Source organism: Pogona vitticeps, chromosome 4, assembly GCF_051106095.1.
Source record: "Pogona vitticeps strain Pit_001003342236 chromosome 4, PviZW2.1, whole genome shotgun sequence".
In the NCBI taxonomy this organism is placed as follows: domain Eukaryota; kingdom Metazoa; phylum Chordata; class Lepidosauria; order Squamata; family Agamidae; genus Pogona; species Pogona vitticeps.
This window is the reverse complement of record NC_135786.1, coordinates 76656362-76669460: the sequence shown is the minus strand read 5'-3', so window position 1 is coordinate 76669460 and position 13099 is coordinate 76656362. Positions and strand designations below refer to the sequence as shown.

Below are 13099 nucleotides of genomic sequence, written 5' to 3'. Positions count from 1 at the left end.
AAATTTAAAACAATCCAATCAATATAAAATGTGATTGTCAGTACTAATAAACTGTCTAATGTTACTGACAATATACAGAAGAGGTGGTTTTCACTTCCCTTTCCTATAAAACAGAGATAGGCAGTCCAATCTTATCCTCAGCTTTAGCTACAGAACTAGACTGGCATCACGAGATGAAATGACATTCTAAAATGCAAGGAAGTCAAAACTGTCCATCTCTTCCTACCTGCCTCAACAGCAGTTCTCTGGGTCTTTTTGAACTTGTTCAGAAAAGACAAAGCAAGGGTAAATGAAAAGGAGACATTTTAATAACAACAAAGTGGAGGTTTAAAGAATAGATGGGTACAGTGCAAGTCTCCAGATGTTGCCAGAATGCAGTCTCAGCCAGCACAGGCCTTACTGGGGAACACTGGGAGTTGAAGTCCAACAACATATGGAATGATGGGAGCTGCAGTCCAACAGCACCGTGCACGCTCCAGCTCTAAAAAATAGTCCTCCCTTTGCACACCTTAGTCAGTTTTAAGAGCCAGGAATTACGTAAGCTGTTCTCTTCCAAAATATATCACATTATAATACTACAAAAGACTGACTCAGTTTAGATGTGGATGCTACTACAACATGCATATGACACTTTTCCCTGTGTTCTCTGCAGCTTATGCATATGTACCATTTGATATTATGTCTCAAGCAACCTTCTCTCACTAAAGGAACATGAATTTACCACCTAAGGTGGTACACTCTACTCTCAAAGTTTGTTTCTCTCTAACCACTGCATTTGCAAGGCTGGTAAAAAAAATCCAAATAACAACTAAAATTTGGATTTTTAAAAACAGAGGATCAGCCATCACATGTTCATCCCAACAGTTCTAGGTATAATCTGAAACTTGCATGACAACTCATACTGCTAATGCCGTTTCAGTCTCTGAAGCCTACTAGATGATACATGGAGGGGCAAGACATATTGGCAAATAATGCAGGAATTGCTCCAGGACTGGGACAGTCAGTTTCATATTATTTTCCATTCACTATGTCAAGACAGTGCAAATCAATTTGGAGTTCTTCATCCAGATCAATTTTTTTTTTCTATGCCATTAAGGCGTCTACTTTTTTCTTTCTTTTTCTTTTTGCAGCAAATGCATTTGTTTGCATGAGTATATGAAGTTGGACCCTTCTGTGAATGGCATGAAATAGCCATTCCACCCAGCTACAGCAGCAGCAAGGCAGGGCAATAGGCCCATTCATATGTGAAATTGGATGCTATTTGAATCTTCCCCTCCACAAATCCATTGCCTAAGTCTGCTTATTTCCCCCTTCCCATCCCATTTCTTTAAAGGCTTGGTGCTGCTGGTGCATTAGCAGTTTCCTCTTCTTTGCTGACTCCTTGACTCCCCTCTTTTGGTCTTCTAGATTCTAGAAGACCAAAAGAGGGGAGTCAAGGAGTCAGCAAAGAAGAGGAAACTGCTAATCAGCACTTCTTTGCAGTTTTTTAAAGTAGCTGTGCTACAGACACTAATGGCCATCCTCAATGGTCACAACAGACCTCCCTTAACAAGCTGCAAAGAAGGCTGATTGCCAATTTTATTCTCCCTTTCTACTGACTTCTGTGTGGTCAGCTAAAGCAAATTTGCCTGGGGAAACCCAACTTCCCAGGTGTGACTTCACAGCAGACCCATTCACATTTTCCCCACGGTGTAGTCATAAACGGATTCTGTGTCTAGAAACACTGCATCCTTAAGAGGAAAATACTTAAGAAGATCATCCCAAGAAAAGCTTGTTTTGATCTGCACTTTGCTTTTGTTTCATAACTCGTCAATTCGGACATAGCAGGGCCTTGTTGATGTATTGGATGTCTTAGGTGCATTGCTCCTCAATATTTTTATTACTGAAACATATGTAAAAAGAAGATGTGAGCCTCCTTAACCTATGATCTTACCCTATGACTCTTCCTCAAATTCATCATAAGATGCTGACTGTGCAGATTTCATATTTTCAAAATCAAGGCTTCTCCCTTTCTCTAAACACCCTACATGTTTTTTTGGTAACATGTTGGAAGGAGCGGGGACTAGAAATCTCCAAAGTTCACCAACAAATCTGTACATATTTGGTTGGTCATAGTAAATGTACTGTCTGACCACGAATTAAAAAAAAAAAAACACAGCTTACTTTGTTTTATAAATATTGAAGTATACCAGAACATTTGAAAGCAATAACTACTCTGTGATGATTCAATCACACTTTTCACATATTAATTTTAGAATATTTTATCCATGGTAACTGTAATCAATTCAAAGAGATTTTTTTAAGTGCATATACCACTGCCTCACTGTATGAGAAAAGAGGTGCAGCACTGCCCTCTTGTGTTGTAAAGCAACTGATCTTAAATTAAAAAAAAAAACCAGAATAATTTTGGGCAATATTTATTTAAAACTAAACCAGATTTAACTATTATTTAAAAAACAAATACAGTATATCTGTCTTTAATTTATAATATATATGTCATTATATTACATACTTTTTAAAACAATATAATGTTGATATTATATATAGGCGGGGTATAAATTAATTAAATAAAATAAATAAATAAATAAAAGGGTTTGGTGCATCAAACATCTGGTAAGAGCTGTTTTAAAAACAAATAATTCTCTAGCACAAGTAATTTTAGTTCTGAGAAACAAGAACACCGATAGTTTGCCTTCTACTCAGGTGTTCATGCAGTGTCTATTCACGCTGTCAAAGCCTGCTACAGATAATATTATAAAAAGTCCTTTACTATCATTGTAGGGGGAAGATGACTGAGAAATTAAATTAGAGCACCAAACAGAGAAATGTTGTTTTATTCCGATCTATCCTCCACCCCCAAATTAAAGACAGATAACCAAAGTTAAACCTGAAATAAGCAACCCTTGCTCAGCTGCTCAGGCTTTCGGAAATGTTTATGAACCAATTTTTGAACAAAATGAATTCTCAGCATAAAACAGGCAGGGCTAATAAACTGATGATCAACTTTTTGAACAAGCAACAATTTAAAACGCAGTCATTGTATCTGCTGCACGGTCTCTAACAGCAGATGAACGTTTATTATCAGAATAAAATCAAAAGAGAAAGAAACGTCAGAACTCTTGTTATTTTGTTATCTCATAATAACCACCACCTCTGCATCCCCCACATAATTTGTAGAATAACGTAAGTAAACAAATTTTCAATTGGCAGAAAACCTTCAAAAGCCAGAGCTAACTTCAAGGAACTACATTTGATGTAAAAGCATCACCTGATAACACTTTGCAGCATGGCTTTTCTGTGTATTAATATATGCAGATTGTACTGCTTACAAATCAAATATATAAGGACACACACTTTCTAGTGGAGGTTTGACTGTCTCATTCAGCAAGATATGTCCAATCTGTTTTAGGCATCCATTATCCCAGTGATTGATGTACCATGAATTTAATTATTTGAATAGTTTGGTAATCCCAAATCTAGTTATTCGCTGGAATTTGACACCTTTTCTTCAGCAAAACCCTTCTTCCATAAACCATTTTATCAGTAGACATCTACCGATCTGCTTATGCAGTCTATCCTGGACTCAACTGCTGCATAGCTGTAGCCTAAACATTTCTTTTTAGTCTCTCTCTTTCTTGAAAAACTTGTCAACTGACAATAATTAAAGATATAAGTAATTAAAAAAGGATAATATACTATTTTTTTACTAATGTGTAGTTAAATAGGAGATCGACTCCTAATTATATACTATGGGTAGCCAACCAGAGAAGACCTTTGAAGGAATTGATATCATAGATACGAGTCTAGAGAGGAAGGAAGGATTGAAATGGCAAAACTCTGGCCAAAATGGTAAAAGGGACTTCTTTTTTATCTGCAATTTGACAGGCATAACTCCATCATAAGAAAGTAGTAAACTGCTAGTGTAATATAATTCTGAACAAGACAAAGAGTTGTGTTCAGAAACTCCAAAGGGTCCAAAATGCTGCAGCCATATTGCTAACTGGGGCTGGTTACAGGGAACATATAGTTATCCTGTTACAGCAGCTCCACTGGCTGTTGTTTTATTTCTGGACACAAATCAAAGTGCTGATTCTAACCTATAAAGCCCTAAATGGACTGGATCCAAGCTATCTAAAAGACAGCTCCCTCTATGATCCCTCTATGATCCTGCCCAGGCATTAAGATCATCAGGAGAAGTCTTCCTCTTGGTTACACCATCTTTACAGGTATGCTTGGTGCCAATTTGGGGTCCAGTTTGGGGATGGATTGGGATCTTAAATAAATAAATAAATAAATAAATAAATAAATAAATAAATAAATAAATAAATAAATAAATAAATAAATAAATAAATAAATAAATAAATAAATAAATAAATAAATAAATAAATAAATAAATAAATTGGACTGGAGCTCATTTCCCTATACATCATACGATTCCCAGGAAATATATTGTACATGACCACTCCACAAGCAGTCCAGATTGTGATCTATTTGCCCATGTGATCACTCTGTCAATCTCAAAATAGATTGCAGACCTAGTTGAAGTTGACCAGGTCTGAATCAGTCTGAAAAGAATAGTTCAGTTCTGAAGAACCAAATGCTTTTCTGAAACACCAAATCAGGACTCATCTAGAGACCCTACTGCTTAACTATTTTTTCAACCTTTTCAGCCTTGGGCAGGGGGTTGGAAATTGTGGTTTGTTCATTTCCATATACTGTACATAAAGCAATTGTTATTAGCAATATATCACTACCAACAACAATTTCCTAACTATTCCATACAGATTTCAGCACTTCTAGGAGAAAATATTTCTACCATATTCTAGAAAACAGGGCATTCTAAACTTTAATATTTTGCCTTATTAGCTGATCCACTAGGGCAAGTGGGGTGCTGCCATCCTAATTCTGCAGCTCCCTCACCTGAAACAGAGTTCCTCTTTGCGCGTGTACAATACAAATACTTCCCTGTATCTCTTTACATGTGTGCTTACGTGTGTGCGCTCTGTCAACTGTCAGTCACTACGTCTTCTACCCCACTAACTGCCATAATCCTACAAATTCTACTGTATATACAATTTTTCCCAGTCTTCCATTTCAGATTCATAGGTCTTCAATCCTTGTCTGTAACCACTGTTTCTAAACTTGGCTTAATATATCTGGAATAAGCAAAACAACAGGCTGGACTAAGTCGACTATTATCAACCCTACTGGATGAGACCCCCCCCCCCCAAAGATTGAACAGAAGAGGTATTTTTCAATATTGCCATTTTAACAGCTGTTATAGTTTGTTCTTTCAAACAGTCTTTGGAAACCTCAGCTGCTCCACAATTAAGGTTTTAGGATGTTGAGGATGCTTGATTAAAGGATTATACTGCACTTATCCCCCACTATAAAATGTCCTGTCTGAATTGTAAGCTATTACAAATGAACCACTGAAATGAGTAAACTACTGGAATTCAGTCAAAATCTATTGCGCTATCTTTGTAAGACCTTTATTATCATATTTTTTCTTCAATGTTGTATCTCCCCCATGTAGTTTTGTATAAGGCAGATACAAATTGGTAAACACTGTAAAAATTATTCTTAAAGAAATGAAACAACTTTTTTTAAAAACCCGATCTACAAAAGTAAGTAGCACTGTAATAAAAATAAATATCTGAGCAAAAAACAATAATAATTATGGACAATTCATTAATAAGGTTTTGAAGACAAACATCAACACACACACACACACACACACACACACACACACACACACACACACACACAAATGTATTATATTCATTATTCTAATATCTCAAGCTCTTCAAATTGTGTCTGAACATTATTATGTCCTGGATCCAGTGTTTCCTCCATTCAGCATGCTCTGATTGGCAGAATGTTGGCTCCGCCTGCACTTGTCACTGAGCAGAGCTCCTTTACCCTCCCCTCAGGATAGCAGGAGATGCACTATTCTTGTAGTTACCCGGGGGAGGGGGAAGCATCCTTAAAAGGATGCTCCCCCATGTGCTCAGCCTCTTTCGAGGTTTGCATTCCCTGGCAGAGGCTATGTTCAGAGCTACAGAGGGTGTTTTTTTTATTTTTTTGTTTTTGTTTTTTTGTTTTTTGCTGCGTAGCAGCTAACAGCGTCAAGGGAGCTAGCTGTGTGGAGGTTCATCGGTTGGAGTGTAGTGTCGGGGATCAGCCTTGATCTTCGTCAGAGACTGCTTACAGCCATTTCACTTTTTTTAAAAAAAAGAAAGAAAGAAAAAAGCAGAAGGAATTGGAGAACAAGAAATCTCAAGGGATTTCCTTTGTTTATATATATATCTATATATCTACACTGTATCTATATCTGTATACATTTGTAGTGATAGGTATGAGGCTTCCCTCTTTCAGGCAGCAACACTTCTGAAAAAATTTTTTGGAGCATTTCGTATTAGTGAGGTTGTGGCAGCTAGCAAGCATGACACATCATAAATGGAGTTACAACTTGCAGATGTCACAATGGGCAAAGACAGGCTATAACTGCATATCTGGAGATCTAAAAGAGATCAATTAGGGAAAGGAGGCTTTATCTCACTAGGGACTTGCTCCATTTTAGAAATATGCCCAGTTAGGGCACTAGAGGATTACCTTAAGAAAAGGGGGGAATATCAGGGCTGCTTATTTTGTCATAGTGACGGCACCCCACTGACAAAATACCAATTTTGGAAGGTAACTGGAGCTGCTTTGGAACAAGTGGGTTTAGCTGGATGGCGCTTTGGAACTCACTCATTTTGCATTGGGGCAACATCTACTGCCACCATGCTAGGTTATGGCCCAGAGGAGACCTCCCATAGATACAAACTTTACATGAGGGACTTGCCACAGCTATAGGCTGCTGTGGGGCTCTTTGTCTCTTTCTTTCAGCTGCAGAGCAACCCAAAGGGCAATTAAGGATCCTGTTGCTGGGTCACAGTTCCATTCACTGGGTGGCAGATTAGGCCGCCAGGACTGCATGGGGTCACGATTTGGGACTGCAACCAGAAGGAGCTTGAAATGGCTTGGCCAGAGCAGCATGCTTTGGGCCAATTTTTCCGGCATGGCAGATGCAATGGCAGCTGGTGTACCCCCAGATGTGTTGTTGGTTCATCTGGTGGATAATGAGTTGGCCAGGAGAAGTGGCAAGTCCCTTGTGCTGGACATTTTGGCTGATTTGAGAAGCTGGAAGGCAAAGTTCCCATTTTCAAGAATAGTTTGGTCCACGATTATTCCTCAGCATGGTTGGAGAGCTGACTGCAATGCTAGTTGCATAAATAGAGCACGTAGGAAAGTTAATAAGGAAGTTTGCAGAGCAATGGTTAATGGCTTAGGATCAGTAACAGGACACCCGGAGAACCAATTGGCCGGACCGGAGCTTTATAGAGGTGATGGGGTTCATTTATGAGGCTGATTTAGAGATTTTCTTGAGGGATCTTTGTAGGGGCCTGCATGCCAAAATTTTCATCTGGATGAGGGGAATGGAGCATAGCAAGCTTGCCCGTTCCGTGGTGGATAGTGCGGAAGGAAACTGAATCGGTGAGTGCCTATGGAGTTCAATCAGTGCATAGCAGGTCTGAACCTTCAGCACTGTGGATCGTGAGGTTACAGTGCTGGGAGGAAAGACTTGTTGGGGCCCTCCCTGGGATGAGGGCCGCCAAAGGCTGGGGGCTTGCATGCCGGGGGGGGGGCTTGATATTTTGCAAACCAGGGTCATGCTGTCTTAGGGGCAGCATGACAACAGGGTGTGGGACTCACCTGTATAGGTTGGTGAGGGGGTCCTGTGAGACCTTCAGCACCAAACCTGATACCACACTACCGCAGGACCCTGGTTTCTAAGCCATAAGTTATAGTGTGCTGATTTAATAAAGTGTGGCCCTATTTATACCCATGACCTTCGTTTTGCATCATTATTCCAGAGTGGGAGGGCAAAAGTTAAGAGGCTTTTTAATGATCCTCTTTCTCAGATATTCTCCCTCTGCAACCCGCAGTGCCACTTCCTATATTGTTTCAGAATTATTACCTGCTTTGAGAGAGAGCTCTTGAGGGCATGGGGATCTTCCAAAGATAGGGGAATATTTGGTTAATATTGTATCTTTCCCCCATTCTGATTCAGTGGAAGTGTTCCACAGGATCAGAAGCCTTCCACAGTCAGAATACATTTTCCCATTCATGGCAGGCAGGTTCTGGATACAACCATATAAACAGCTATACATTAGGAAACAGAACTTCTATAAACAACAGCAAAAACAAAATTCTTTTAAGCCTAGCTACAGAGTTCAACACGAGGTGGAAACGTCCGAAACGAAATCTCTTTTTCAGTTACTTACCTATCATGGTAAGTGGTAATAGCAATGCTGGGAAGGGTGAGTAAAGGCAAAGTTGTGGGTCTAGAAATGTTCTCTCTGTCTGGTGTTCTGGCACTTTCACTCTGTCTTTGAGACAGTGGTGGTAACAGTAAATTACCAGAACAGCATCTTCTTCCTCTCCAAAGATCTATACCAAGGGTATTGCTAGATGCACTGTAGGACTTGCTGAGGCCACCTTCTAAGTAATCTTTATCATTCTGTGAAAGCAAATAGAAATTTTACTTACAATAGGACACATTTCATAAAATTATGCTGCATACAAACAATATAAATCGTTCAGTTTAAGTAAAACAAGTCTAGAAAGATATATTTATAGTATCAGTCAGTAGTTTTGGTATCTGGCTATGGAGCCAGAGATTGGAAGTTTGATTCCACTCTGTACCTCTTCGACAGGGGCTGGACTTCATGATTCGTAGGCTCCCTTCTAGCTCTGCAGTTCTAAGTTTATTAAGACTAAGATTGTAAATGCAACAGTGAAAATACATACATTCTGAAAATGAGTGGGGGAAAATCATAAAATGATGACAAATGGCTCAATGAAAACCTTCACCAAGTGTGCAGTGACTATAAAAGGAAATAAAAATGAAACTGCTAAAATAATACCTTCATAAAAATGTATAGGACCACATTTGGAATACAGTTCTGCTCATTGTACCACAAGAAGAATATTGTTGAGTTGGAAAAAGTGCAGGATTAGCAAAGGAAAGCACTACCAAAATTATCAAAGGGATATAGGTATTCTCTAGCAATGAAGGATTAAAATGTTTACAGTTTTTAGCTTAGAGGAAAGATGGAGGTGTTGATAGAGATCTATAAAACAATGCATAGTGTGGACACAGTGGATAAGGAAGAACCCATTTTTCTCTCTGTATATCACAATGCTATAATTCTAGAAGAGCACTTACTTTTGCAGGTGGAAAGATAAAGTTTCTGGGGAAAACAATTTTGCATAGTATCAACAAAAGGAAAACACAGTGATCCATGCATAACCACGGTCCTCCAAATAATCAGTTTTGCACACACAGCACTCAGTTTTTACATGAGGGTTGCTGGTGCCATTTATGTTTGCAATATATACATTAATGTATTCTGCCTTGCTGTGGTCTCTGATCAAACAAGTTAATCAGAATTCTTAAAAAATTCAAAAGCCAGAACATCTCTTAGATCCCAGACTCAGCCAGTACCAGGATATCTTGGGGGAAATCTTAAAATCTGTTGTCTGTAAAAGATTCCACCCACCACAAAATAGTAGCTGAAATATAACAAGAAGTGCTGCAGCACTTTATAAACTAAAAATACCAACTAGGAGCAGCTTCTCACCAATGTGACACATTCTTGAAGCTATTAACCTTCCTCAGCTTTTCTGCTTGACATTTTGAAATTGCTGAAGTCTATACAAAAAAATAAAACCACAGCAGAATGTAGCAGCCTAGTTAAATAACTTTGATTGCATGACCACATCCATTATACCAGTGTGGAAGAGAGCCAAGAAAAAGAAGACCAATTTATTAAGCAGAGCCTGTGAAATTCACACATATGTTTATATATATATAAATGAGGAAATGTTCTTTGAATACTTGGGAGAGGGAATCCTACTTTCCTCAAATGTAACTTCCTTATTTTCCTAACAAAATAGATAATGACAGATATTTCTAAACCAATCTTCCCCAGCAATGTCCAAATGTTATAGAATATATCTCCCATAATTCTTTGATATTAGTCATGTTGGCTGTAGCTGCTGGAAATTGTAGTCAGAGGGCACCCAGTTGGCAAAAGCTGTTTACACCCACAATCTGAAGGAAGGTAAACTTTACCACACTCCTTTCATGACCTGATAGCTATCTCTCCTGACAGAGTTGCGGTATTTCCAGGACACACCAGGAGGCGCTAACCAATAGAGCTTCCCTGAGTTATGAAGACGCCAAGCACCAAATCAGTGTTGATAGCAGAATAGTTGTATCATTTACAGGATATATACAGATATTTACAGCTTAGTCGTTGCTTCCAGTCCCAAAGTCATGCACAGCAGTTTCCACAGAATTTAGTGCATAAATCAGAGTCAAAGTCCAGTAAATTAGTTCAGCAGTCGTATACCATATGTTCTGTTCAGGTAGCCAGAGTTCTTCTTCAGCACACAGCACGAAGATACGGCCTCCTCCAGGATTCTCCAGTACGGCAACACCAACACTACACCAACACTACACCAACAGATTGTATGTGCTTGGTTAGCTAGCTTTATCCCAAGGATGACCAATCCTGGGATTGCACTCACAGTTGTTACTATTAACTCAGCTGGATACATTCAAGCTCTGCTTCTCTTTACAGCATTGATTCTTATAAATACTTATTCTATGCTCAAAACTGCATTTAACAATTCCCTCAGGTTTAGCCCAAACCTGTCATCTCCTTTTCACAGGAGGAACTCTTGTTACCAGTTATTTTGAGTTTCCCAAATATAACTGACAGAATATACAGCCAAGCTCATTCAAGTACTGGCTCCAGATGCAAGGACAGAGCCTCTAACAGATCCCCTGATTGCCCTCCCAATCAAAAAGTCTAGCAGAACAATGAGCTGCAGCATCTTTGAAGTGCCACTTAAGTTTCAACAGAGCCAAGGAACAAACTAAATCAGAGCAAGGCTTGGAAATGACCCTTTTTGGATTAATAATGCAAGAATTCACCAGTTAGCTTGGCTAGTGGTCAGACTGACTGTATGTTTCTGACTGCTGTAATCTCAAAACTGTACAAAACACAGCATCAGAAGCACTACAAGGAAGTCCAAGCTGCCTAGCATGAGAATTTCACGAGAGTGGTCAGCAGTGGCGGGACCTTCCAAGTTGGAAATCCTGGCATCTGCAGAAGGATGATCAATCGGTTTGTGTATTTATTATTTAAAATGTCTTGTGTGCTTAGTGAATACAGGTTTCTTAGAACTACAGTGGTGCCTCGCTTAACAAGCACCTTGTTTAACGACGAATCCGCATAGCGATGAGGTTTTTGCAATCGCATTGCGATGTCTTATATGGCAAAACACCACTTTGCGCTGATCGGTAAGCGTTTTGCTTACCAATTTTCACATAGCGATGTTTTAAAAACAGCTGATCGGCGGTTTCAAAATGGCCACCGGGGAAAAAATGGCCGCCCGCAGTGTTTTCGCGCCCTTTCCTCGCTTACCAGGCAGCGAAAATGGCGGCCGGATGGAGGATTTCCGCATAGCGGTGAGTTTTTCCCCCATAGGAATGCATTAAACATGTTTTAATGCGTTCCTATGGGGGTTTTTCCCCCGCATAGCAACGAATCCGGATAGCGACTTTTTTTTGGCATGGATTATCATCGCTATGCGGGGCACCACTGTACGGGCAAACCAAAACTGACCTCTTTAAGCATTCCATTCTACTATCTCCTACAAAATTTTAAGTCATACAGCACATACTTCTTGTTAATTTATATCCAGTGCAGCAGAAAGTGTGTGACTGCCATTCCCAAATGTGCCTTGATACACAGGAGAAAAACCTCCTGTACGTGAGCCTAAGCTGTTCTGCAAACAGTTCTGTGATGTTTATGTGGCCCCAGCTTGTTTCACCAAACAAAAGGAGCTCACACTATGTCCTCCCACCAGCAGATATTAATTGTGACATTCCCTCTTTTTCTCACTGCCACCATTGGATTTCCTTTATCCACAACGTAAAAGACTTTAATCAGACACTTGTCTGGTTACTGCCAAAAGAACTTATTTATTGAAGTGTATTAAATTAAATCAGAATCACAGATGTTCTTTATTCAGTGCATACAGTCAAATCATTAAAATATCATATATCTTCCCACATACTCAATCACCACCTGCTCTATCTATTAACCTTGACCAGCTTATCTCTATTAGTATATGTTCCCACTATCTCCCTGACTATCTCTCTCACTCTGCAACTTCTATCTCCTCTCCCTGCAACCTTTATCGCTCCCTGCCAAACCTTCTTATATCCACTGACTCCACCCCTCCACTCCTCTCATAGGCTCATGCAAATGAGATCTTGAATATGAGTGACAGGACTTACATAGGGCGATTGTCACAAGTTCCAATATACTTCATGAACAGGCCAGCAGATACCACTTCCTATGGATTCCTCCCTCACCTTCTTGATTGAGAACAGATTGGGGGGGGGGGTGGAAGTGTGGAGAGAAGCACTGTTACCTCACACACTGTTCTGGTGATAAGAGTGGACATTCCTACCTCCAGTCAGGAAGTCCAGTAGTACATGATGGAATTTCCATTTATAGAAATGAGTAGCTCTGCTGGTGGTACCACTCTGATGAGAGGAAAAAACAGCAGGATGACCCTTCCCAGAAAAACAATGGGTTGCAAGAACACTCTTGCAACATAAGCTTGAGAGCTACCTTCACCAAAACTCAAGCTTTTTGAGGAAAGAAAATGTAAGCAAATTGAGTAACAAATCAGAAAAGATATCAAGATATATTTCAAGTGAAAACATAAGGAAGAATGACACAAGTAAACTTACACCCTCTGTGGTGACGGTCATCACACTCCGACTTTTCTTCATGATAGTAATGGTGAGGGAAATGGCTTCTTATATCAAACAATCTTCTCAGTTAGGTTCCTGCCAGAGTGGTGAGCCTAGCAGAAAGAAGGAAGAAAAAATTGGCTGATTGATTTGTCAAACTTTCTACAGTGAAAACATCTGCTTTTATAGGCTGATTTGTCATAAAAATACATT

The 13099-nt window shown here is 39.5% G+C and overlaps 1 protein-coding gene across 4 annotated transcripts in view; it reads right to left on the bottom strand.

Moving 5' to 3' along the window:
- Nucleotides 1-13099, bottom strand: part of PDE4B (phosphodiesterase 4B) — a 316990-nt gene that overhangs the window by 256557 nt on the left and 47334 nt on the right. For 3 of the 4 annotated variants that reach the window (XM_072997776.2, XM_072997778.2, XM_072997777.2), the window contains exons 2-3: nucleotides 12884-12999; nucleotides 8331-8566 (exon numbers count right to left, since the gene is read on the bottom strand). In XM_072997776.2, coding sequence (XP_072853877.1) covers nucleotides 8331-8566; nucleotides 12884-12925 — 278 coding nt within the window. In that variant the 5' untranslated portion in view covers nucleotides 12926-12999. Of the gene's footprint in view, nucleotides 1-8330; nucleotides 8567-10463; nucleotides 10568-12883; nucleotides 13000-13099 lie in introns of those variants that run through there. The other variant, XM_072997779.2, reaches the window with a different exon arrangement.